The sequence below is a fragment of the Salmo salar genome, chromosome 11 (genome assembly GCF_965601325.2).
Source record: "Salmo salar chromosome 11, fSalSal1, whole genome shotgun sequence".
NCBI lineage: Eukaryota > Metazoa > Chordata > Actinopteri > Salmoniformes > Salmonidae > Salmo > Salmo salar.
The window spans coordinates 110,222,029-110,247,780 of record NC_138301.1 but is presented as its reverse complement, the minus strand read 5'-3'; the positions used below and the strand labels follow the sequence as shown (position 1 = coordinate 110,247,780).

The following is a 25,752-nucleotide window of genomic DNA, read 5'->3' as shown; positions in this document are numbered from 1 at the left end:
GGATTGCAGAAACCTTGGCCTCAGTGATGTACTGAGCCGTATGCACTACCTTCTGTCGTGCCTTACGGTCAGATGCCAAGCAGTTGCCATACCAGGTGGTGATGCAACCGGTCAGGATGCTCTCGATGGTGCAGCTATAGAACTTTTTGAGGATGTGGGGACCCATGCCAAATCTTTTCAGTCTCCTGAGGGGGAAGAGGTTTTGTTGTGCCCTCTTCACGACTGTCTTGGTGTGTTTGGACCATGATAGTTCGTTGGTGATGTGAACACCAAGGAACTTGAAACTCTCGACCCGCTCCACTACAGCCCCGTTGATGTTAATGGGGGCCTGTTCGGCCCGCCTTTTCCTGTAGTCCACAATCAGCTCCTTTGTCTTGTTCACATTGAGGGAGAGGTTGTTGTCCTGGCACCACACTGCCAGTTCTCTGACCTCCTCCCTATAGGCCATCTCATCATTGTTGGTGATCAGGCCTACCACTGTTGCATCGTCAGCAAACATAAGGATGTTGTTGGAGTTGTGTTTGGCCACGCAGTTTTGGGTGAACAGGGAGTACAGAAGGGGACTAAGTACACACCCCTGACGGGCCCCAGTGTTGAGGATTAGCGTGGCAGATGTGTTGTTGCCTACTCTTACCACCTGGGGGCAATCTATACTATCTGTATTACAGATCAGGTTCAGAGATGTTTGAACTACTTGATGCCTCAATTTTCTCTGTCACATACTGGTGCCCTTATGATCATGAGAATGTGTTGATGTTGATTTGATAATGGAACTGTATTGGTTACTATGAACTGAATCGTGTATGCAGCTTTTTGAGTTTAGAATTAATATGGAGCTTACTATTGAGACCTGCATTCAAAGCTTTGCATTATGACCAATGACAGAAGGAGAGATCATCTTAAGAAATTCATTCATGTTATTTCTGTGGTTACGGTGAACGCCCTTTCAATGCCAAAGGCCTCTGAATACTGCTTGCATGAGATTGCATCAGTGGCATTCGCAAGCAATCTGAATTAATGAATTAATGACTTAATGAGTGGTTTGAGCACATGTTTTTGTCTATCACAAACATAATCATACAAATCAGATTAGTTTCTTGAGTGAATCGTGTCAATTTGTTTGATTGTGGGGTACCCCTGCACATTGATCTGGTACCGAGAGCTTGGAAACATGTCAAAAATCTCAGGTCAAAAAACCTACAGTTCCCAATCCTCCCACGTAGGGAAATAAGAGCCTGTGAGAAGAGCCCTGTGGCTTTAGGCTATTTGGCGTGGGAAATTGTGGGTTTTTGTGTCTAAGTACACGTAGCTAAAATGTCATCACAGGTAAGACATTTAACTTGTTTAGTATAGTCCGTTTGTAACTCCACTCACTACTTGTATCTGTATAATTTGTTTGTGCGGTATTGGCTAGCGTTAATTTTCCGGTTGGTAGCTAGCTAGAACTCACTCACGTGGCTAACATTAGCGCCATTATGAAAAGACGCACGAGAGGGAAGCCCTACAATATTACAGTATTGAGTATTGAGAACGCTCAGGAGCAGGCAATGTTGGAAAGTCATGTCTTTAGACATGTACTTTTCTTAAATGTAGTTTTGTAACTGACTAAAACAAGCAGACAAGAAAATGGTGTTTGCATTTTTTTGTTGTTGCTGTGAGCCAATGGGGTAACCTAGGTAACCACAGGTTTATTTTTTTTATGTTTAGAACTCTTATATTATTTTTTTTTTATATATATTTTTTTTAATTCAAAATACAGATCAACAATTTACATTGTTACATCATATAAAACAGAACGCAGGTATTAACGAGAAAATACTAAAACATACAAAAACATCTATGAAGTAATACCAATTCTAGTGCAATTGTAATCACTCTGAAAAAATTATAATGATTCAGGAAAATATTATTCTTGTTGTTATTCACTAGGGTTAATGTTTTAATAAGATAGTTAAATTCAATCAAAAATATGTGTAATTTTGGTATAGAATTTTGGAATTTTTGTTTGTGTATAAAGTATTTGGCAACAAGAATAAAACAAATCACAATCATTTCAATGGTCTTGTTATCATTGCAATAGTAACATATTATATCCTTCATGTCAAAAACATGGGTAGTGTTCATAATGGTAAATAAGTATTTTGCAAGGTTTTCCCAAAATTCTGACGCAAATTTACATTCAAAGAACAAGTGAGACAGATTGTCACCTTCCTTTTCACAGAAAATGCAGATATCATCAATAGCCATGAATTTGGATAACATAGAATTACATGGATATATCTTAAGTAAAACTTTAAAGTGCACTTCCTTAACTTTGTTTGGTATACAATATTTGTAAGGTCTTAACCATGCATTTTCCCAGACAACAACCACAGACACAGGTTGTTTTCCCCTGGGACTATGGGTTGACGCACTAGGCCTAACTTTTCCAATCCTTCCAAACTGTAAATTGTAGCTCTGTTTTCAGGAATTAAAAAAGCTCATAGACCAGGCTACCTGGATAGTTAATTCATAATTGTATTAGTTAGACTCGTGAAAGCAAAAGTCTCACATTAAATAATGTACCACATATTTCAGACTTTTTCTTTCGAACGCTAGGGGAGAGCGAGGTATGTTGTCACACTTTTTACGCAGTCTATCATTTACTGGGCACAATGCATCACAATGGTATAAATGTCATACCTAATGAAAGAAGATGGTATTGGGCACATATTTTGTATTCATTATATCTTCATATCTTCTTTCAGTATGGACTTGTAGACCGTTAAATAAAGAGTGTGCACTTGTGACAATTTGCCCCATCAGCTGGTAAATTGTCACACTATGTCTGGTAAATTGTCACATTGGTTTATCAACAAATAAGAACGCAACTAATTAATTGAGAATATTGATTTTAATTTCAAATTCAAAACCAAATTCAACTCCATTAAAGAACTCAAAATAAAAAACAATCATGGCTCGAGAATCTGGCAAATCATGCCTTTCAATCAAGACAATAATGCTGGCAGAGCACACATTAATTAAGTGGCACGACCACTTTACTTGAAATCGAACGTTCTCTGGCGTGCACATAGATCCACGGTAATTGTTGGAATGGAATGGAATGCTGCAGATAACTTGCTTAAATGTTTAAAGTCTTTTAAAAAACGTGGTGTTTAAACACACTAATGCACTAATGCACAGTTTTGTAACAGCCTATACGACGTACATCCGTATCTGACTAATCAGACTCCTCTTCAGAGTCACAGTTCTGGCACACATAAATTGCCTGGCCTGAGGTGCAAGCATCATGGGCCCATTTGTTGCATCTCACACACTTCACCCAAGTCTCCTTTGGAAGGCAGTTTGAAAATGGCTCCACACAGATGAGGCAGAACCACTCCTCTTCATCTGATGATGACTCTTCTATGCTTTTTCATTTTTTAGCTGCCTTCTTGTTCTTTGCAGATCCAGATTTTGACCCCCCCCCCCCCCCCCCTGCTTCCCTTTCTGCCTTTTGTTAGATTGTGCCTTATTCTTTTCCATTTCTAGTGCCTGCTTCACTGGTGTGTCAGTTAGAATTGCTGTTTTGCACCGTTTTCTTCCTTTGCAAGCTGGTTTTCGGGCTCAGCTTTTGGATAAGGCCGGATGTCCTCTGGACTTGGTAGTCCGCTGTCAGCAATGGCATTGTTGGGCGACGGTGAGCTGGTGCTAGCATTAGAACTGGGCAGGTCTGTGTCTGAGTTTGTGCTAGGCAGGGCTGAAATGGTGCTGGGGCCTGGCAGGGCTGAAATGGTGCTGGGGCCTGGCAGGGCTGGAATGGTGCTGGGGCCTGGCAGGTTGGTGCTGTGGCCTGGCAGGGCTGAAATGGTGCTGGGGCCTGGCAGGGCAGGCTTGGTGCTGGGGCCTTGTAGGGTTGGGTTCTGAATGGGGTGACCTGTAACGTAGGATGTCGCAAACTCGGTTTCCAGAAATACATTCCTGTTGTAAGGTAGTACCCCAGCCACCCTAAAGCCAGCCTGAATGTTCAAGGGGGTTGCATCCAGAGGATAGGCGATTGCCACAATCCCAGGAATGTCATAAATTGACATTGTCTTCCGGGGTTGTTCTTCATCCAGGCATCACACGCGGTGTTGATGTGCCTCTTTAGCGGCCCATAGACAGACCTGTCTAAGGGTTGAAGCCGATGAGAGCAATGTGGTGGGAATGACAGCATAATTATGCCATTTTCTTTGGTATAATTGAGTCCATCAATGGACAGATGAGACTCGTGATTTTGTCCAAAAGGAGTGAACAGGGCTTCTCCTTTGAGTACTTCGTATGCTCGACAAAATGTTTCAGGAAGTCAACAAAGTGCACATCTTTCATCCACCCAGAGGGATTTGCCCCTCCTTTGCTGCCAGGTGGCCCATTGATCAGGAAATGATCGCGGAAGTTGACACGGGGGAATATATAATATGGAGGAATACTATTCCCTGTGTCTGAGACAGCACTGGCCAGTGTGACGAGGGTTCCCCTTTCAGCGGAGGTCAGTGACCCTACTTGTTTGAATCCACGTCTGCCCACCACTTTGTCAGGTTTATGTACAGTGGTCACCCCAGTTTCATCAACATTCCATATGTCTCCTGGTCCAAATTTATATTTCTGTAGCACTTCTGCTACATTGTAGAAGAAAGCATTAACATTTTCTCTGTTGAAGCTACTTGCCCTGGCAAGGCTAGTTGCCTCTGGCTTTCTCAGTGAAAGCGTTGGGTGACGCTTTAAGAAGCCTGTAAACCACTCCGAGCTGGCCTTTTCTTTTTCTGCCCACATTAGTGTGAACTTCAGCTGGTGTGCCACAGCAAACTGGTAGGCAAGTCTTCTGACCTCACTTTGCAACAGACCAAAATAAATGTCAGCTGACCGAGTAATGTACTGAACAAGCTGCATTTCCAAATCATGTGTTCTGCAACTTCACCTACCTCACTGCCTTTAACATTATGCCAGGTGGTGTGCTGCCATTCTCTGTCTTCCTTTTATCATTTCTAATCATCTTTCTTTCCTTCCCCTCTTTCCTTCCATCCTTCCTTTCTGCTTTCCTTCAAAAAATAATTTACTCATTGCAATTACATATACCATTACAGGCTTATTAAGCCCACCTCCCTGTCTACTACCCTTGTTGCCACAATGCAATTCATAACACCACACTAAATTCATGACACTGCATGAAGTTGTGTGTGTGTGTGTGTATACTGTCTGATACAGTAGGCATGTAGTGTGTTAGTAGACACACACACACACGCCAGAGCCTGTCTTGTGTAGTCCAGGGATATGTCTGCTGCTCTAAATGTATATATGTGTATATATAATATTGCATTTACAGTAACATTTCATACTATTATCAGAGCTGATTACACAATATCACAATGTTTTTTGAGCATGTTCTGTGTGTCTATGTATACTGAGGCAAGTTGTCACATGTGAAGACTTGCCCCAAGGTCATTGAGACTACTTGCCCCAAACTGACATGTGTGCTAATGTTGGCTAAATCACAAGGTTAGCTCAACATAGGACTGCAGCTAAAGTATCAAATACACGTTATTGTCTCCTCTACTCAGTGCAAAATTATAATTTTGAACATTCATCCCTAACAAAGTATTATTGCATAAAATGTAAAGTGCCAATTTTTTACTTCTGAAGGGGAAAAATAAGAAACTTGTGCTCACCTCAGATTAGAGTGACATTGACCATAGAACATGTAGTCACACAAAGTAGCTATTTGATTTTTGAGATAGCGCCTCTAGTGTTGGAGGTATGAACAGTTTGACAACTTACCCCGCTCTCCCCTACTCCTCTTACACTAGGCTAAAAACGCAATTCAAACTTTAAAACGTGCAGAACGTTCTGGAATAGTGTGCTTTTGAAAACATTTATACTTTTAACTCTTTGTCCTTCGAAAACCAAAAACGAATCCACTTTAATGGGATTTCTTCAAAGTTCTAAAGTTCCCATTGTTAACTTCCATGACTTCCAACATTCGATTCACTGTAAACATTTACTTTTGACACAAATCAACTACTTTTACAACAAGCAAAAACTTAGAGGGTATGACATATTGGCCTTCTTCTCTGCTATTAAAATTAGAAGAGAATTGTGTTCTACTAAAAGAGGTACAGCTGTTTTAGGAACTGCACTAAGTACTTTCATTAAGCTAACTTCCCACTGTTGAATTAACAACTGCAATAGAACATTCAAAACGGACATATTATAGCATATGGTGGAGTACATTCTAAGCATTAGACAATGAGTAAACATTGTGATTTATGACACACATCAGCTACTTTGACCACTTTCCCAACAAGGTAGCCTTTTCCTGCAGTCACTGACCAAAAGTGCCCTCTTTGGCCTCATGGATGGAATGTTATTCATATTTTTTACAATTTCATAAATAATGAATTTTTTATTTTTTTTTTTTAAATCGACAAATCCGGTATTTCTATGTCAAATGGTTTTGTTATATTTCAGTCTTCTGAGATGTATATAAATTGTATTATTGGGATGCAAACTCAAAATTGAACACATTTCTATATCTGACATGGTACAGGTGTCTTCTTTTATTTAAGCCCATAATACTTTTGTTTCAAAGTAGATTTGTTTGACTACCAATAATCACTCTGTGTAGCCAGTGCAGTAATAGGTTAACTTAGAGGGTATCAAATCTGACATTTTACCAATCCATTGATACAGCTGTTTTAGTAACCACATCAACTACATTTTATTTCAACTTTTAAAAACCACTGCTGTTTTGACCACTTTCCCAAGAACTTACTTAAAACCTGTTGGGGCTCGGGGGCAGTATTGAGAAATTTGGAAAAAAATATGTGCCCATTTTTAACTGCCTCCTACACCAACTCAGAAGCTAGGATATGCATATTATTAACACATTCGGATAGAAAACACTCTGAATTTTCTAAAACAGTTTGAATGGTGTCTGTAAGTATAACAAAACTCATATTGCAGGCAAAAACCTGTGAAAAATAGATTTTAAAAAAAAAATGTGAATTTTGTGACTGTACTATTTAGTGTCATTGTTTTATAGATACCATAGTGAGAAAGGATTCATTTCGCAACACCTACGGCTTCCACTAGATGTCAACGATCTTTATAAAGTGGTTTGAAGCGTCTATGATAAACAGAGAGCAAATTAGAATGCAAGGAAGTTGACATGTCATCACTTCATTTTTTTGCGCCTGCGCATAAATCTGAGAAGCGTGAGTTTGTCATTATTGTTTATCTAGACATAGGATAGGTTGTGTGAAAATATTACTGATGTTTAACGTTAAAAATGGACCACAAGATTAATGCTAAACAACGTTTGACATGTTTGAACGAACGTAAATAGATTATTTACTAGGTTTTTTTAGCTTTTCGGCGTGATTTACACCCCCCCCCCCCCACCACGTTTTGTGGGAGCATAATGAACGCTAACTACTTGGTGTTATTTGGACATAAATTATGAACTTTGTCAAAAGAAACCACATTTGTTCCGGACCTGGGATTCTTGGCAGTGCCTTCTGATGGAGATAATCAAAGGTAAGGGGATATTTACAATGTTATTATCGATATTAGATGATGCTAACTGTATAGCATAGCTTATTGTTCTTAGCATAGCACCCCGTTTATTGCAAAATGTGATTTTCCCAGTAAAGTTATTTTGAGATCTGGCCATTCGGTAGCAATTACGAGATGATAATATATTATTCTTTGAATGACAATATTATAATTTACCAATGTTTTCGAATAGTAATTTTGTTATGTTCACCGGAAGCATTTCAGAGAAGAAAAAAATCTGAATTTCACGCTACTGTAAAATGCTGTTTTTGGATATAAATATGAACTTGATGGAACAAAAAATGCATGTATTGTATAACATAATGTCCTAGGAGTGTCATCTGATGGAGATTGACAAAGGTTAGTGCATAATTCTAGCTGGTTTCTGCTTTTGGTGACGCCTGACCTTGAATTGAAAATGGATGTTTGTACTTTTGTGGCTATGTACTGTCCTAACATAATCTAACTTTATGCTTTTGCCGTAAAGCCTCTTTGAAAATCGAACAATGTGGTTAGATTAAGGAGATGTTTATCTTTTAAATTGTGTAAAATAGTTGATTGTTTGAGAAATTGAAATTATTAGATTTTTGATGTTTTGAATTTCCAGCCTTGTTAGCAATCCCGACTCGGGGTTCATTGCTAACCTGTAGCCCCAACAGGTTTTAAAGGGTATCTGCTTTTTCCCTCATGAACTTCTACAGATGCACCATCGAGAGCATTCTGTCGGACTGTATCATCGCCTGGTACGGCAGCTGCACCGCCTGCAACCGCAGGGCTCTCCAGAGGGTGGTGCGTTCAGCCCAACACATCACCAGGGGCACACTGTCTGCACACAAGGACATCTACAAAGCTGTGACTGAGATACCTAAAAACAGCTATCTCCAGGCCATCAGACTGCTGAACATTCATCACTAATCGGCCTTCCGCCCGGTACCCTGCCCTGCACCTTAGTATAGTAATGTTTACATAATGTTTATTGCTCTGAAATCATTTCTGTAGTTTTAATAAACAGATAAGATTCTCATTCCTGCATCATTATCTTGTTGAAATGTAATTTGATCTCTGAAAATTACGTTAATAGTTTTTTCGGTTTATATGTAAATACTGTATTCTTGACATAGCTCATCCACATAACTACTGCAGTACATTCCTTTTTCCTACTTGTATATTGTCCATACTGTCTCTATGTATTTATATTCCAGACTCTGATATAAGCGTTCCGATATCTCTTGTTTTTTCCTCTTTTTTGTTGTTGTTGATTATTTGTGTATTAGTATTGTACTGTTAGATATTTACTGCACTGCTGGAGCTAGAAACACAAGCATTTCCCGGCACCTGCTTTAACAGCTGCTCATCTGTGTATGCCACAAATAAACTTTGATTAGATTTTGACTTGATTTAGATCTGAAATCAAAATGCAAATATCTTCTACAAATCCAACAATACAGCTGTTTTAGTAAACACATCAATTACTTTCTCTCCACTTTTCCAACCACTTAAGAAACAACTTAGAGTGTATGAAATCTTAGTCTGCTTCTCTACTTTTCAAATCTGAAATCAGAACAGAAATATATTCTACAAATCAAATTATAGCACTGGGGGGAGCACATAAGACTGTGTCGCATAGATCACCCCACTAAACTACACCCACACTGACCAAACTACAGTAGCGACCCCATTTACTATGGCCAACCTAAAACATTCAATTTTACTGCTGCATTGTACTTCTGGGCTACTTACTACTATGTAGTCTCCCACTGAAGGCAACTATGTATATAACAGTCCCTCCCTCTACTACACCAGCCTCCATTGTTCAACACACATATTCCTTGTGTAGTAGTCTGAGACTAGTTATTTGTGATGAAATATGCGATCTAACGCGATAAAAGTAACAAGGTTGATATAGTAGTCTATCAAAGAAATCAGACCAGATATTTTAATATTTAACATTGACTAGGCTATATTTCACAGCTTCGCTTAAGTAAAACTTATTTCACAGCCACAAATAAATTTTTCTTCATGAAAAATTACCATGTAGTTTATTTATTTTTTATTTATTTGGAGCTCCTGTTTTCTGCACCTGGTAGGTTACTCCATGTGATAGGCTACCTGGGGAGGGCCTCCACATGCTCCAATCCGATCCGTGACTGATTATTGGCAGTGGCTTCAAACGCCTTGCCAAACCCTTGGCGCTTAAGGCCGTTTGCAAACACATAAGCTAAATGAGGCCCAACCTTCTGTCGCTCGAATCCCCTGTCAGGGAAAGTTATAATAGTTTGAAAGTCTTTGGTCAATTAGGCCTACTTGTGACGTGAGAACAACATCTGATTGCCAAGTCGTAGTAATTCTACAGGGGAACCGCATTAGGCCAACCTTTTTTTCGTTCGTTTTAATTTTAAATGTCTGGAAACTGGGTTATAGCCCACCATTGTAACCAATGCTACACCTGGAAGCAAAACCGGATACAATTGTTCTGAAACATAAGTGATTATTGAGATAAATATAAGCTATAGCCTACATTCAAAAAAATAATAAAAAATCCCTGAAACATTTCAGCCTTTGGGCACATATACAGTAGGCTAGACAGAAACATTACCATTCAATTAGCATGTTTGAAATAGGCCTACACTACAGTTTTTACGTGACATTGAAGTTTGCCTGTACAGGTCAAGTGTAATAAGCTATTTTTATGCATAATTTGGCAAAGTACGCACATATAGGCTAGTTGTATTATTTGGAGGTATTTACTTGTGCATGGACCATAACAACCTGCCTGGTAAATCATAGTGCAGGGGAAGCTACGGTCAAAATACTGCAGTGCAGGTTTGGTTGAATACACTATAATTAAATTCCCCAAAATTGCCAATCTAAAGCAGTATAGTGGTGGTAATCAGGCAATGTCAAGGGTATAGCAACGACGCCCAGGAAAGTCATGGAACCCAGGGGAATAAGGCTACACTTTTTGATAGACAAGAAATACGACAGCTTGACGGGTTCGATGTTACTACAGACGCTTTCTACGTATAGATGCAGTCTGCCAATGAGGAAATGGCTTTTCAATTCATTCTCTGTACGAAAATCACGTGCCTAAAGGTTATCTTGGATGTCATTGGTTACTGTATGGTTGCTGCTGGTGCCGTATTTGGGCGGAGTGATTGACTTGAATCGACCGTATACATCGACTAGCCTAGCCTATAGCCCACGCAATCGAAAAGGATGGGAGTTTGACCACCTCTCACATTTTGTGCCCTCTAAAAAACTTGGGATTTCAAGGAATTGTGGGTTAGCCTATACATTTAACAGAATGGAAGCGTACATATGATTTTCGCACATTATGGACACTTTGGCCGCTATAAAGCAGTAAAAGGTTTATGTACTTCTTTACATAAGTTATATCTTCGGCGCTTCAACAACCAAGCTCACTGACCACGATGCGCAATTCTCCGCGCTTGGTGTCGGGGCGTTGGAATGCCAAGACATCTTGAACCGGGGGGCAAAGACCTTCGGTTAGGGATCATCCCGTATGGAGAGACCTCTCACTTAGCAGCCTTCAATCTAAGCTCCCCGTGTCAAGACGTTGCCGCGGCACAGAAGTCCCCGTTTATTCCCCAAGACTCCGGATACGCAGCTGCGCTCGGAAACAACTACGGCGGTCACTTTGGTTCACATGAATATAGAGCTATTGACTCCATGGATTTTTCGATCAGGTATCGCACTTCAGACATTGTCGATATAGCAACAAGGGATGCTGAGCACGGATTTTTCAGCCGCACCTCAACAGAAAGTTTGCGAATGCCCCTGATGATATCTGAAAACCCGATGCACCCTCTATTTTCATCTATATACGACCAGAGCGCATCCCCAAATGGATACACAGCGAACCGCAGGGCGCATGTGGGTTCACGGGGAGACATATACGTGGGAGCAGATCCGCATCAACCTGTCTCCAGCCCTCACCCACACGTCAGTGCTACCCAGCTCCACTTAGATCACAATGTGGAGATGGGTATGAGAGTAGCAACACAGAATGGTAACGGTGCTTTCTTTCTATACATGCGACAGCCCTCTAAGCAGGACGTCACCTGTAAATGGATAGATGAGAATCAGACAAATCAACCCCAAAAAACGTGCGGCAAGATGTTCTGCTCCTTGTTTGAACTGGTTACGCACGTCTCCATGGATCACGTCGGCGGTCCAGACCAGGGTCATCATACTTGCTTTTGGGAGGATTGTCCGAGAGAAGGCCAATCTTTTAAAGCAAAGTATAAATTAGTCAACCACATTCGTGTACACACTGGAGAAAAGCCATTCAACTGTCCGTTTCATGGCTGTGGGAAAATATTTGCCAGGTCGGAAAATTTGAAAATACATAAAAGGATTCATACAGGTAATGAGCCAGCCCTACATTATATCAAATCAACAGGCCTAACATAATATGCAATGTGTTATATGAAACTGGTTGAAGTTACAATGCTCTCTGTTTTAAGACTGCTATGGGTCTAACTTTGACTAACTACCAGTCAATAGGCCTATCCAACTGCAATTTTGACGCACAACGCAATTTATTAAATTAATTTCTACATTAAAATTACTCATTTTCTTTGGCAGGTGAGAAGCCCTTCAAATGCCATTTCGAAGGCTGTGACAGGCGGTTCGCAAATAGCAGCGACAGAAAAAAACACATGCACGTACATACCTCAGACAAGCCATATATCTGCAAGGTGTGTGACAAGGCCTACACTCATCCCAGCTCTCTGAGGAAACACTCGAAGGCAAGCCATCTTTTCTGGTGAAAAATGCCAACGTATATGACCTATATTTATATGACGTAGTATATAGAAATCAAATGATTCTCCATTGTTATATGTAACTGAAAGAAAACACACAAAATATAGGCTATGGAAAAAATTGAAGGACTAGGCTACATATCCTGTGTTTGTAAATTTGAGCAATCAAAAAATACACTTTTGAGTTACCACATCTACAATAAATGTTCTCACTTTACAGGTTCACGAATCTCAAAGCTCAGGGACCTCCCCAACGGGAACATCTGGATACGAGTCATCCACGCCACCTGCTGCGTGTAGAGCTATGTCCTCAGCCATCGAAGACTCGGCAAAACCATCCATGCTGGTCAAGCATCATACGTCAATATTTAAAGAGGATCTCTCATCCAATGTGGTTGAATGGTACGTTTGAAACGGTTAGAGTTAACAGTCCAAGTGAGAACACTAAACGTTTATATAGTTATCCACTGGGCACACTGGTTGAATTAACGTTTTTTATTCGTCATTTAATTGAAATTGTGGACGGTAGGCAGGAACTCAGGCCCATAGCATAGGTTTGCTCAGTTTTCAACAAAAGTTCAGAAAACACAGCGTAGTCCTATGCATTGCCTTAGTGTTGAGCTGTAAATGCACCTTCATAAAATGCAGAGAAAATGCAATCAAATGGCAATCATTCTGGAGTGATGTTTCTTCTATAGCCTCCCAAATGTTAGGGAAAGTCTGATCCTTGGAAAATACTGCACATTTACTACGGATTTACAGATGAAAATGTGTCCCACTGCACCAAAGCCTTTACATTCATAGATAGGCCTCCATATAAGCCTACTGATAAATGGACAAAGACATCCCCCCCTTTTTATTTTACCAGGTAGGCCAGTTGATAACAAGTTCTCATTTACAACTGCGACCTGGCCAAGATGAAGGAAAGCAGTACGACAAAAACAACAACACAGAGTTACACATAAACAAACGTACAGTCAATAACACAACAGAGAGAAAAAAAATAGAAACATCTATGTACAGTGTGTGCAAATGTAGAAGAGTAGGTTAATTAATACATGAAAGAAAGAAAGACATACGAAATGGATCATCAAAAGCAACATATAGAAACCGTAAAGTGCATAAAAAGAAAGGAAGTAACTTTAGAGAGAAAGAAAGGAAACAGATAAAGGAGGAAATGAAGTATTAGAGTAGAACAGTATTTTCATGTGTTGCTAGATTTTAGCTCTGTTTTCAGAATCAGTTTTAAGACAGAAAAAGATGGGTTTACTGTCATCCACATGGAATGTTGCCTTTTGCAAAGAACAATATAAAAATGTATTCCTTAATTTCTCTATCTTAAAATATACTGTTTACAATATAATTCATACAATTGTATTTTTGTTGCAGTTTATTGTAATGTTGTTGTATAAATTTACAGATATAAACGGTTATATATAAATCAATATGATTTAGGCATGCAACTTTAGTCAACACTTCAATGAAAAACATGTTTATGGACATTTTGTACATTTTGTTTATGAGTGATGTTGAATCTAATAACTAGATACACTTGTATAGATTTTGGGGCTTTTAGTTTTTAGATGTTGGATGTTGGAGTGGTAGCCTACCTTTTGCTAAATGATTTACAAGATCCAGCATTTGTGGACAAAGTAAAGTTGACAATCCATTACGGCCCAGAAGACACAAAATATTCTTAAAGTGTTCAGTGGAACATCAAGGAAAACATTTTAAACAGGCAATTTAAATACATCTGGTATATGTTGTTCAGTTAGCCAAACTAGCATCAGATTCAGATACTTTTTTTAATGAAAGCTAAATGTAAAAAAACATAGATCAAGGCAAAGTGAAATAAATAACAGAAAGCATACAATAAGTTACAGAAATCTGACCTATATTCAAAATGTGGCATTTAATTCACAGTTTGTTGATTTGTTAAAATTGATACTATCTATGTACTGCAGTGTATCCCAAATGACCAATAAATTGGTAAGACTTTGATTTGGTTTTTCCCTGTTTATTTATCATGATGATGCTGTACATTATGTGTGGATCTGTACACAAATCTGCTCTCATTATAGCCTATTAGATATCATTGGCGTAGCAAATTAACAAATTGTGTTGAAATATCAGTATATCTTTTATCAGATTAACCCTCATGCTACCAACATATTTTACATCGATTACCAACTGGGGTCATTTTGACCCCAAGAAGAAACTATTGAAAAAGGAACAATCATAGCAAAATATCAATTTATTAGTTATCAAAACATCCTTAGACATGTAAATAATGTTATCTGAAACAGAAAATGACCAAAACAGACTGTTATTTTAGTAAAATTACCATTAATTTGCTAATTCTGTCAAATGAAAATATGAATGTTTCCTTCATATAATGTGCAGCTTTTTCCCAAAGTGCAATCCACATTAGAACTAAGAAGGTAATTGACCATAATTTGATTGCATCATTACATTTTTCAGAATCCTTAAGTAAATATACATGTTTTTTGGTAAAAATGACTGTCTATTTGAAATATACTTAATTCTTTTTACAAAAAGTGATTCTAATAGACATTGACCAAAAATATGGCTTAGTTTTCTTTATTTCCTTAACCCACAGCCAGCATTAGCATCGCTGCTGGTGAAACAGCTGGAGTGGGATGGGCTATGGCAACATGCTTAAAAAAACATGCCCGAATCTTTTTAGTGACTTCAAAGTGACTTAAAAGATTTTGTATACCATTGGCAGATTTTTATATGAACAAAAATAAGGTCATTTTGGTTTTTGTACACAGTCATAAGAAAAGTACAACCTTAGGCGAGTACATGGGGCGTTATATTGCTGCAGGTGATCTGTCTATCTGGTCAAAATCACTATCCTCTGGTGGTATGGATAACTTGTAATTCTGTCTCCAGAGAAACCTAGATTCAAATAAAGGTCATATAATTGATCATATTATATAGGCGGAATCAGGAGCATTTTTATTGATACAGTTCAAATTGATACAAAAACACGAAACAATGATTTAGATTTGTTAAGAACAAGTTGATTGACAAACTCAGGAAAAATTTGAAGAATTGAATAAACCATCTTTGGACTATGATGTAAAAAAAATGCCTCTGGGGTCAAAATTACCCCAGTCGGTAGCTTGAGGGTTAATAAACACAACACTCCTCACAACACTCCTCACCTTTTCAGCCTACCCTTCAGCTCTATTAGTCTATATCTGCTGGCTTAGCTAGGAGTACGTTCTAAGAGGATCAACCCATAAGCAGTTTCCAACGGCCCTTTGTCACGCAAATGTCTGTGTCATCTTTGTGAGAGTCTGGTCCTGTGTTGTTTTCTACGGATAGCCATGTCAACTGACTTCAGGTCAGCTCTAGCCCTGCTTATTGGTAGATACCCTCACCAATATCAAGTACTCCCCTCAGTAATATCACACCAATTTGGTTGTCACATTTTTAACAAAGATTTTTTTATTCTCCAAAATGCATCCTAATCTTCATCTTCCCTGTTCTCCACCTTCCTCTTCACCATAATCATCCTCTTTGCCCTCCATAGCACTCTTCTGAGGACACCCGTCATATGAGCGGAGCCATCAGCCATGGTGGTGGTAGTGGTGACAGGCTGGAGCCTGCAGTAATTGTGCCCCTGCTGAGATGCTGGCCTGTCTGGGATCAGGGCCCAGCAGGAGGGGGGGCCCAGCCCCGCAGCCATGGGAACAGCCAGGGGAGGAGGAGGAGCCTAACCTGTCAGAGATTTAGACCTACTGGTTGATCTCTCATCCCACATACTCACTCAGCTGAACAAAAATTAATCTTCCACCTCTTTGGACAATTTGGGAGAGGAGAAACTGATGAACAAACATAAATTCCACCTACAGTTGGGGTTGATAAGGAGAGGAGGGAAGTTAGAAGTTACCTAGTGTTCACAAAACCGTTTATTGTCAGTCTCCTTTAAGTAGATTATCAGAAGAGATACGAGACTGAGAAATAGAAACTATTTGTAGAAGATATATAGGAAATCATCAGATGTTTATTAGCAAAAATCTGTCGCTCCACTTTTCTGATTCCAGTCAGTCCTTTTTTCTGTGTGTGTGTGCGCTCTTGGCGTGCATGCATGGGTGTGTGTCTACTCCCATTCATTACTTTTTTTTTCAGCAGTCTCTCCTCTCAGTGCCAGACCAAGCTTCTTGCCCAGTAGGGTACACATCTACCCCTGATCACCTGCTGGGCTCAGAGCACGGCCCCATGCATGACTCTCTCCTTCTCGGTCCCCTCCATTCCCTCTACAGACTTTTGCTTTGGTCCCTATTTTTGTCCACTTTCTTATCTTTACATTTAGGTCATCATGGTCAGCCCCTCTTACAGTAAGTGTATGTAAAAAGCAGAGGAAGACTCAACCACAGGACTTTCAACTGAAAAGGGGGTGGAGTCATCCTGAATCACATGGGTTTGAAGTGGCTTAACTCTAGTGACCTCCCATTGGGTTATATTTGTGAGGTGTGGTACATTGAAGAGAAAAAGCCAAGTTGGGCTAATGGTGCCATCCAGAGACATAAATTTAGAAAGTTAGGTCAACTTTTAGAATTTTAGAATTGTAGTCATTCAGTTAAATAGCGTTAAATATTCCCTATGTAATGTTAATGAGGAGCTAACGTGGCTGCCATAGAATGTTGAAGTGTCATGCAAATGCATCATAATGCAGAAACCACATTGGCCCAAGTCTCTAAATATATATATACTGAACAAAAATATAAACGCAACATGTATTTCTGTCTGTAATAAAGCCCTTTTGTGGCAAAAAAACCCTCATTCTGATAGGCTGGGCCCTGGCTCCCCAGGAATTGGGCCTGTGCCCTCCCAGGCCCACCCATGGCTGCACCCCTGCCCAGTCATGTGAAATCCATAGATTAGGGCCTAATGCATTTATTTGTATTGGCTGGTTTCCTTATATGAACAGTAACAGTGAAATCGTTGCATGTTGCGTTTATATTTATGTTCAGTGTACATGGCCCTGGTGCCATCTAGTGGTAAAGAGGAGATACATTAAGCAGCCTTTTAACAGGGTGGTGGTCAAAATAATACTGAATCTTCCTTTTTACTTTCTAAAACATTGTTATTGAACAGATCACTACATCAATAATAACCTAATGTTAAAGTCAGGAGAGCCTCCTAGTAATGTGACAATCATCTTGTAAAATAATGGTTATTTTCGACATGAATATCAGGAGCATTGTGAATGTTACTGTGTTTGAACATGCATAGACAAAAAAGTATCAGACTTATAGTAACATACGAAAGAGAGAACCCATCATGATGAATGGGCTTTTTTATCTGATTCTACACAGGAAAACAGCCGGTCAAGTTCGGCAGACACATCAATTCACAGACTGCTTGATACACAGATTATATAACAGAAATAGAATTCTATTTCTATCAACGATATACAGGAGATCTTCCATCTGCTGGGTACAAGGGGCTGGGCTAACTAAGAAAGATGAATGTGTTTTTTCTCTACATTGGCCATGTTAATGCAGGCTGCTAAAACAGGACACATTCAGCCACAGGGGGAAGGAAAAGGGTGCTGCAACGTAGCTACCGTTACATTATGATGGAAACTCTAAATGGCATTTACACATCCAGGTGACAACACGTGATCTAATGAAAATAGAGATAGTTTGTTACCTTAGGTTCACAACAGCCTAGACAACCTCTTATCATATCATATTTCAGTGTGGGCACCATGTGTCTTGGCTCCTGTGAGCAGTGGAGTGGACTCTTGGCCAAAAATACCCCAGCTCCTAAGGGGGTATAGTGCACAACCGGGTTGTCAGGTTTCTCTCTCTGCTGAGACCTAGAGTGGAGTCCCACTACTGTCCAGGGGCTTGCATGTACCAGGGGATGTACCAGGCTCCTCTTGGGCAAGGGGAGTTGCCGTTAGGGCCAGTGACTCGGCTGCTGGGCAGGGTGCAGAGGGTGTGGCTGCCAGTTGGCTCTGACCCACAGCTCATGAAGGCCAGGAAGCACCTGTAAAACTGTAACACATGACCTCGTCAATGCAAAGCATCCTGTGTGATAATGGAGTACTGATGTAAAGGTTTCAATTTCATCATCAAATCATTGACATGTGAGAACAATGGCCAGTGTGTGTGCCACTGACAGGCTGTTACCTGGTTGTTTAACAGCATATATATGCTAGGGTTGAGAAACGTGCTACTTTTGGCGAAGATGGAGGGGACGATGCTTGTTGTGGGGCCGAACAGGCCAACCTGGCCGAAAGTGGCTAGCAGAGCTACCACGCCGTAGGGCATCCAGCACAGCAGGTAGCAGGACACCATGGAGACAACCATCACCAACACATGGGTCTCCCGCTGATGTGCAGACAACTGGGTTGTTTTGGCTACCTGAGGAGATGTGACATTTTATAATATAATAATATATGCCATTTAGCAGACACTTTTCTTCAAAGCGACTTTCAGTCATACACTTTGCATGCATTGGATATACGGGTGGTTCCAGGAATTGTCATGATGTTGGCCTGTGGGTAAGGTTTATGACCCCCCATAAATACCTTTCTCCCTTTCCTCTCTTGACTCTACTGAAGGACTCTTGAAAAGCCTTTGTTAAACATAGAGAGTCGGGGAATATCAAAGTTGGGGGGAAAGGAACCAGGACTTAATGAATATGATGTCAGTTCAGTTGGCGTCTGAGACATGATTACTGATGACAGGACGACATAAACTGTATCCTGGAAAATCTACACATTATAGTTATCAGATTCACATGAAATTGTTGTGCAATTTAAATGTTTAAATATGAAACTATTTGTGAAAAGATTAAATGGAATTTTAGCTTCCAAATGAGAGAATTGGGTTTTCATAAGGTTAGAGCTCTGCTCACTCAGTGGCCCGCCCATGTGAAGAGACATTGGTTATAAACCATGAAACACGCCCTTCTCTCCCCTCCTATATATAGCCCTTTACGAAAATATAACTTTCTGTTCCGAGTACGCGAGGCCTGCAGCCTCATGTTAAAAGGACTCACATAATAAGCTGTTCTGGGTACATTAGGGCGACGGTTCCACGTTAAAAAGACTAACATGTCAACTACAGAACTAAGCCAACCTCAGCGTGAGCTTTGGTTGCGAATGGTATGAACTTTGAACTCTTATTCACTACAGAAGTGATACCTCCTAGCCGCTGAGTTAGCAGCGGCCTCTGTAAACATGGGCTAGGAAAGGACGGATGACGGTTCCAGTCTAACACACAACGACGATACTACAACGTATCCAATTTACCACCAGAGACATTCCTCCAAGGACAGGAAGATCTCTGTTGGGCAACACGGCCAGCATCTACAACCAACCTACCGAAGCGCAGCTCAGAGTAAATATTTATTGCATTTTCCTTTTCCAAATGGGCGGTAATTTAGAATGCATAAGATAATGTATTTACGATAGCATAGCTTCTCCCTTTGTTCCTCAGTCTTCCCGCTCTTTCACTCAAACCCAACCCCCTTTCCTTTGTGTAACCAGCCGTCATGTCGGCTCCGTCCACCAGGGACGTTTTCTGTATGACATCATTTGCATTCTGTGTATATGTAATTCTGTGTGATTATTTAGGTATTTAGTAAATAATTAATTAAACCAAAGTTTCTATTGTTGATTCAACTTGTTAACCAGGGTTCGTGAAGATAACCAAGAATTTACAACTTTCAGATGAGACTGAAATAAGTTGATGAATAATATTGACTGCTATTGATGTAAAATATTACTAGGTCTTTAAGAGTTTATTCGGAAGATAACAGCTCTATAAACACTCTTTCGTGGTGCCCGACTTTCTAGTTAATTACATTTACATGATTAGCTTAATCAGGTAATATTAATTACAGAGAAAGAATTTTATAGAATAGCATGTCATATCACTTAATCCGGCATAGCCAAAGACACGACAGAATCAACCCACTGTCCTGGCGTTGCAAGTGCAATGCTCTACCAATTGAGCTACAGACTCATAGGACTATTTTATTCAAGTTACTTACGCTGACTAATTTCTCCAATCAAACCCCCAACCAATCGAATCACTACCATCTAAAGAAGGCCACTACCATCTGAAGAAAGCCACAACCATCTAAAGAAGGTCACTACCATCTGAAGAAGGCCACTACCATCTAAAGAAGGTCACTACCATCTGAAGAAGGCCACTACCATCTGAAGAAGGCCACTACCATCTAAAGAAGGTCACTACCATCTGAAGAAGGCCACTACCATCTAAAGAAGGCCACTACCATCTGAAGAAGGCCACTACCATCTGAAGAAGGCCACTACCATCTGAAGAAGGCCACTACCATCTGAAGAAGGCCACTACCATCTGAAGAAGGCCACTACCATCTAAAGAAGGCCACTACCATCTAAAGAAGGCCACTACCATCTAAAGAAGGCCACTACCATCTGAAGAAGGCCACTACCATCTGAAGAAGGCCACTACCATCTGAAGAAGGCCACTACCATCTGAAGAAGGCCACTACCATCTAAAGAAGGCCACTACCATCTGAAGAAGGCCACTACCATCTAAAGAAGGCCACTACCATCTGAAGAAGGCCACTACCATCTAAAGAAGGCCACTACCATCTGAAGAAGGCCAGATCAACATCCTTATGTACTGTAGATTATTGTTGTTATTCGAACTCGTTGTGTCAGCCACCTACAGTGCAGTCATGTGGTCATTATAGACACCTTATTTGTAGAAGCTGTGTTGAAGACCTAATCTAATGCACAAAACCACAGTAGGTCTATAGTGTATAATAAGCATGGAAAAACTGATGCTCAAAATCATACCCAGTGTCACGCCTGCTCCCACTCCCCCTCTCTGGCGCTTGAGGGCGCTAGGCGGCCCATCATTACGCACACCTGTCACCATCGTTACGTGCATCAGCGATTCACGGGACTCACCTGGACTCTTACTTTATTGATTGCCTCCCCTATATCTGTCCTCACAGAATGCAGACACCAATATTGGAAGCATCAGGGAGTTTTTTGTTGTTGTTGGGGTTGGTAACGTCGGGTCCGGGTGCCCTTGCTGAAGGAACCGCAGGTGCCTCAGCTGGCTCGTCAGGCTTCCATGCTTTAGCTGGCTCGAGAGGTTTCCTTGCCTTGGTTGGCTCGGCAGGCTCCCATCCCATGTCATGCCTCGGCCGGCTCCCCCACCTCGGCTGGTCGGCTCCCATGCCTCGTACGCCTCATCACGCCTCGGCCGACTCGTACGCCTCGTCACGCCTCGGCCGACTCGTACGCCTCGTCACGCCTCGGCCGTCTCGTACGCCTCGTCACGCCTCAGCCAACTCGTAACGCCTCGGCCGGCTCGTACGCCTCATCACGCCTCGGCCGGCACTTACGCCTCGTCACACCTCGTCACGCCTCGGCCGACTCGTACGCCTCGTCACGCCTCAGCCGACTCGTAACACCTCGGCCGGCTCGTACGCCTCGTCACGCCTCTTATGCCTCGTCACGCCTCAGCCGACTCGTACGCCTCGGCCGGCACTTACGCCTGGTCACGCCTTGGCCGACTTGTACGCCTCGTCACGACTCGGCCGGCTCATACGCCTCGTCATGACTCGGCCGGCTCGTACGCCTCGGCCTGCACCCATGCCTCGTCACACCTCGGCCACCTCATCACGCCTTGGCCGGCTCCCACGCCTCGTCACACCTCGGCTGGCTCCCACGCCTCGCCGCCAGGGAGCCCGTCATTACACACACCTGTCACCACCATTACGCGCATAAGCACTTCATGAGATTCACCTGGACTCTATTACTTTATTGATTGCCTCCCCTATATCTGTCTTCACACGCAGGACATGCATTTGTGGCCCAACACTCAGGAAATGTGTTCCTAAATGAACACAGGGAATATTTATCTGAATGAAAGGAGAGTGAATAAGGAGTTATGTTTATGTTTATTTTATTTTTTATTTCACCTTTATTTAACCAGGTAGGCAAGTTGAGAACAAGTTCTCATTTGCAACTGCGACCTGGCCAAGATAAGCGTAGCAATTTGACACATACAACAACACAGAGGTACACATGGAATAAACAAAACATACAGTCAATAATACAGTAGAACAAAAGAAAACAAAAGGTCTATATACAGTGAGTGCAAATTAGGTAAGTTAAGGCAATAAATAGGCCATGGTGGCGAAGTAATGACAATATAGCAATTAAACACCGGAATGGTAGATGTGCAGAAGATGAATGTGCAAGTAGAGATACTGGGGTGCAAAGGAGCAAGATAAATAAATAAATACAGTGTGGGGATGAGGTAGGTAGATAGCTGCATTCTGGACCCTATTCCAACTAAACTACTGAAAGAGCTGCTTCCTGTGCTTGGCCCTCCTATGTTGAACATAATAAACGGCTCTCTATCCACCGGCTGTGTACCAAACTCACTAAAAGTGGCAGTAATAAAGCCTCTCTTGAAAAAGCCAAACCTTGACCCAGAAAATATAAAAAACTATCGGCCTATATCGAATCTTCCGTTCCTCTCAAATATTTTACAAAAAGCTGTTGCGCAGCAACTCACTGCCTTCCTGAAAACAAACAATGTATACGAAACTCTTCAGTCTGGTTTTAGACCCCATCATAGCACTGAGACTGCACTTGTGAAGGTGGTAAATGCCCTTTTAATGATGTCAGACCGAGGCTCTGCATCTGTCCTCGTGCTCCTAGATCTTAGTGCTGCTTTTGATACCATCGATCACCACATTCTTTTGGAGAGATTGAAAACCCAAATTGGTCTACACGGACAAGTTCTGGCCTGGTTTAGATCTTATCTGTCTGAAGGATATCAGTTTGTCTCTGTGAATGGTTTGTCCACTGACAAATCAACTGTAATTTCGGTGTTCCTCAGGTTCCGTTTTAGGACCACTATTGTTTTCACTATATATTTTACCTCTTGGGGATGTCATTCGAAAACATAATGTTAAATTTCACTGCTATGCGGATGACACACAGCTGTACATTTCAATGAAACATGGTGAAGCCCCAAAATTGCCCTCGCTAGAAGCCTGTGTTTCAGACATAAGGAAGTGGATGGCTGCAAACGTTCTACTTTTAAACTCGGACAAAACAGAGATGCTTGTTCTAGGTCCCAAGAAACAAAGAGATCTTCTGTTAAATCTGACAATTAATCTTGATGGTTGTACAGTCGTCTCAAATAAAACTGTGAAAGACCTTGGCGTTACTCTGGACCCTGATCTCTCTTTTGAAGAACATATCAAGACTGTTTCAAGGGCAGCTTTTTTCCATCTACGTAACATTGCAAAAATCAGAAACTTTCTGTTCACAAATGATGCAGAAAAATTCATCCATGCTTTTGTTACTTCTAGGTTGGACTACTGCAATGCTCTACTTTCCGGCTACCCGGATAAAGCACAAAATAAACTTCAGTTAGTGCTAAATACGGCTGCTAGAATCCTGACTAGAACCAAAAAAATGTATCATATTACTCCAGTGCTAGCCTCCCTACACTGGCTTCCTGTTAAGGCAAGGGCTGATTTCAAGGTTTTACTGCTAACCTACAAAGCATTACATGGGCTTGCTCCTACCTATCTTTCCGATTTGGTCCTGCCGTACATACCTACACGTACGCTACGGTCACAAGACGCAGGCCTCCTAATTGTCCCTACAATTACTAAGCAAACAGCTGGAGGCAGGGCTTTCTCCTATAGAGCTCCATTTTTATGGAATGGTCTGCCTACCCATGTGAGAGATGCAGACTCGGTCTCAACCTTTAAGTCTTTATTGAAGACTCTCTTCAGTAGGTCCTATGATTGAGTGTAGTCTGGCCCAGGAGTGTGAAGGTGAACGGAAAGGCTCTGGAGCAACGAACCGCCCTTGCTGTCTCTGCCTGGCTGGTTCCCCTCTCTCCACTGGGATTCTCTGCCTCTAACCCTATTACAGGGGCTGAGTCACTGGCTTATTGGTGTTCTTCCATGCCGTCCCTAGGACGCCTGCGGCTATGGAACCCTGACCTGTTCACCGGACGTGCTACCTGTCCCAGACCTGGGGTTTTCAACTCTCTAGAGACAGCAGGAGTGGTAGAGATACTCTCAATGATCGGCTATGAAAAGCCAACTGACATTTACTCTTGAGGTGCTGACTTGTTGCACCCTCTACAACTGTGATTATTATTATTTGACCATGCTGGTCATTTATGAACATTTTAACATCTTGGCCATGTGCTGTTATAATCTCCACCCGGCACAGCCAGAAGAGGACTGGCCACCCCTCATAGCCTGGTTCGTCTCTAGGTTTCTTCCTAGTTTTTGGCCTTTCTAGGGAGTTTTTCCTAGCCACCGTGTTTCTACACCTGCATTGCTTGCTGTTTGGGGTTTTAGGCTGGGTTTCTGTACAGCACTTTGAGATATCAGCTGATGTAAGAAGGGCTATATAAATACATTTGATTTGATTTGATAGATGGGCTGTTTACAGATGGGCTATGTACAGGTGCAGTGATCTGTGAGCTGCTCTGACAGCTGGTGCTTAAAGCTAGTGAGGGAGATATGAGTCTCCAGCTTCAGAGATTTTTGCAGTTCGTTCCAGTCATTGGCAGCAGAGAACTAGAAGGATAGACGGCCAAAGGAGGAATTGGCTTTGGGGCTGACCAGTGAGATATACCTGCTGGAGCACGTGCTATGAGTGGGTGCTGCTATGGTGACCAGTGAGCTGAGATAAGGCAGGGCTTTACCTAGCAGAGACTTGTAGATAACCTGTAGCCAGTGGGTTTGGCGATGAGTATGAAGTGAGGGCCAACCACCGAGAGTGTACAGGTTGCAATGGTGGGTAGTGTATGGAGCTTTGGTGACAAAACGGATGGCACTGTGATAGACTGCATCAAGTTTGTTGAGTAGAGTGTTGGAGGCTATTTTATACATGACATGACATGTTAGGGCATAATACAGGCAATGTGGGTATATGTCCCACTACTGCACTAGTGGCAAGGTGGACTAGCCAGCCTGCCTCACCTTCAGAGTGACTGCAGACCTTCAAGCTGGCAGAACTGAGCATGAATGATGGTGGCCCACTGGAATTGCACAGCTGTCTCAACATAATAAATGGTTTCACTGTGTTGAATGTGTAGTGTTAAGGATTTCCAAAGGGGGCATTTTCTTGTTATTATCTTTAGCTAAGGTCTGCTGTACATGTCACAGATTTAGGACATACATTGTGACATTTCCACTTCCTGCTTTTTCAATGATTGTCACTGTCTTGCATATTTCACCATAGTTTATCCTCGTTTGTATTATTACCAAAACACATACAGTGGGGGAAAAAAGTATTTGATCCCCTGCTGATTTTGTACGTTTGCCCACTGACAAAGAAAGGATCAGTCTATAATTT

At 41.4% G+C, this 25,752-nt stretch overlaps 1 protein-coding gene and 1 long non-coding RNA gene across 2 annotated transcripts; both read left to right on the top strand.

Moving 5' to 3' along the window:
- Positions 1-6,866: 6,866 nt before the first annotated feature.
- LOC145858937 (uncharacterized) lies at positions 6,867-8,961 on the top strand. Its single transcript, XR_014379324.1, has 2 exons — positions 6,867-7,551; positions 8,271-8,961. It is a non-coding gene; the product is annotated as an uncharacterized LOC145858937 (long non-coding RNA).
- Positions 8,962-10,702: 1,741 nt separating this feature from the next.
- Positions 10,703-14,357, top strand: LOC106563696 (zinc finger protein ZIC 3-like). Its single transcript, XM_014129507.3, has 3 exons — positions 10,703-11,956; positions 12,178-12,341; positions 12,577-14,357. Exons 1-3 carry the CDS (start codon positions 11,038-11,040, stop codon positions 12,766-12,768), a joined length of 1,275 nt encoding a protein of 424 aa, XP_013984982.2. The 5' UTR covers positions 10,703-11,037; the 3' UTR covers positions 12,769-14,357.
- The last annotated feature ends 11,395 nt before the right edge of the window (positions 14,358-25,752 follow it).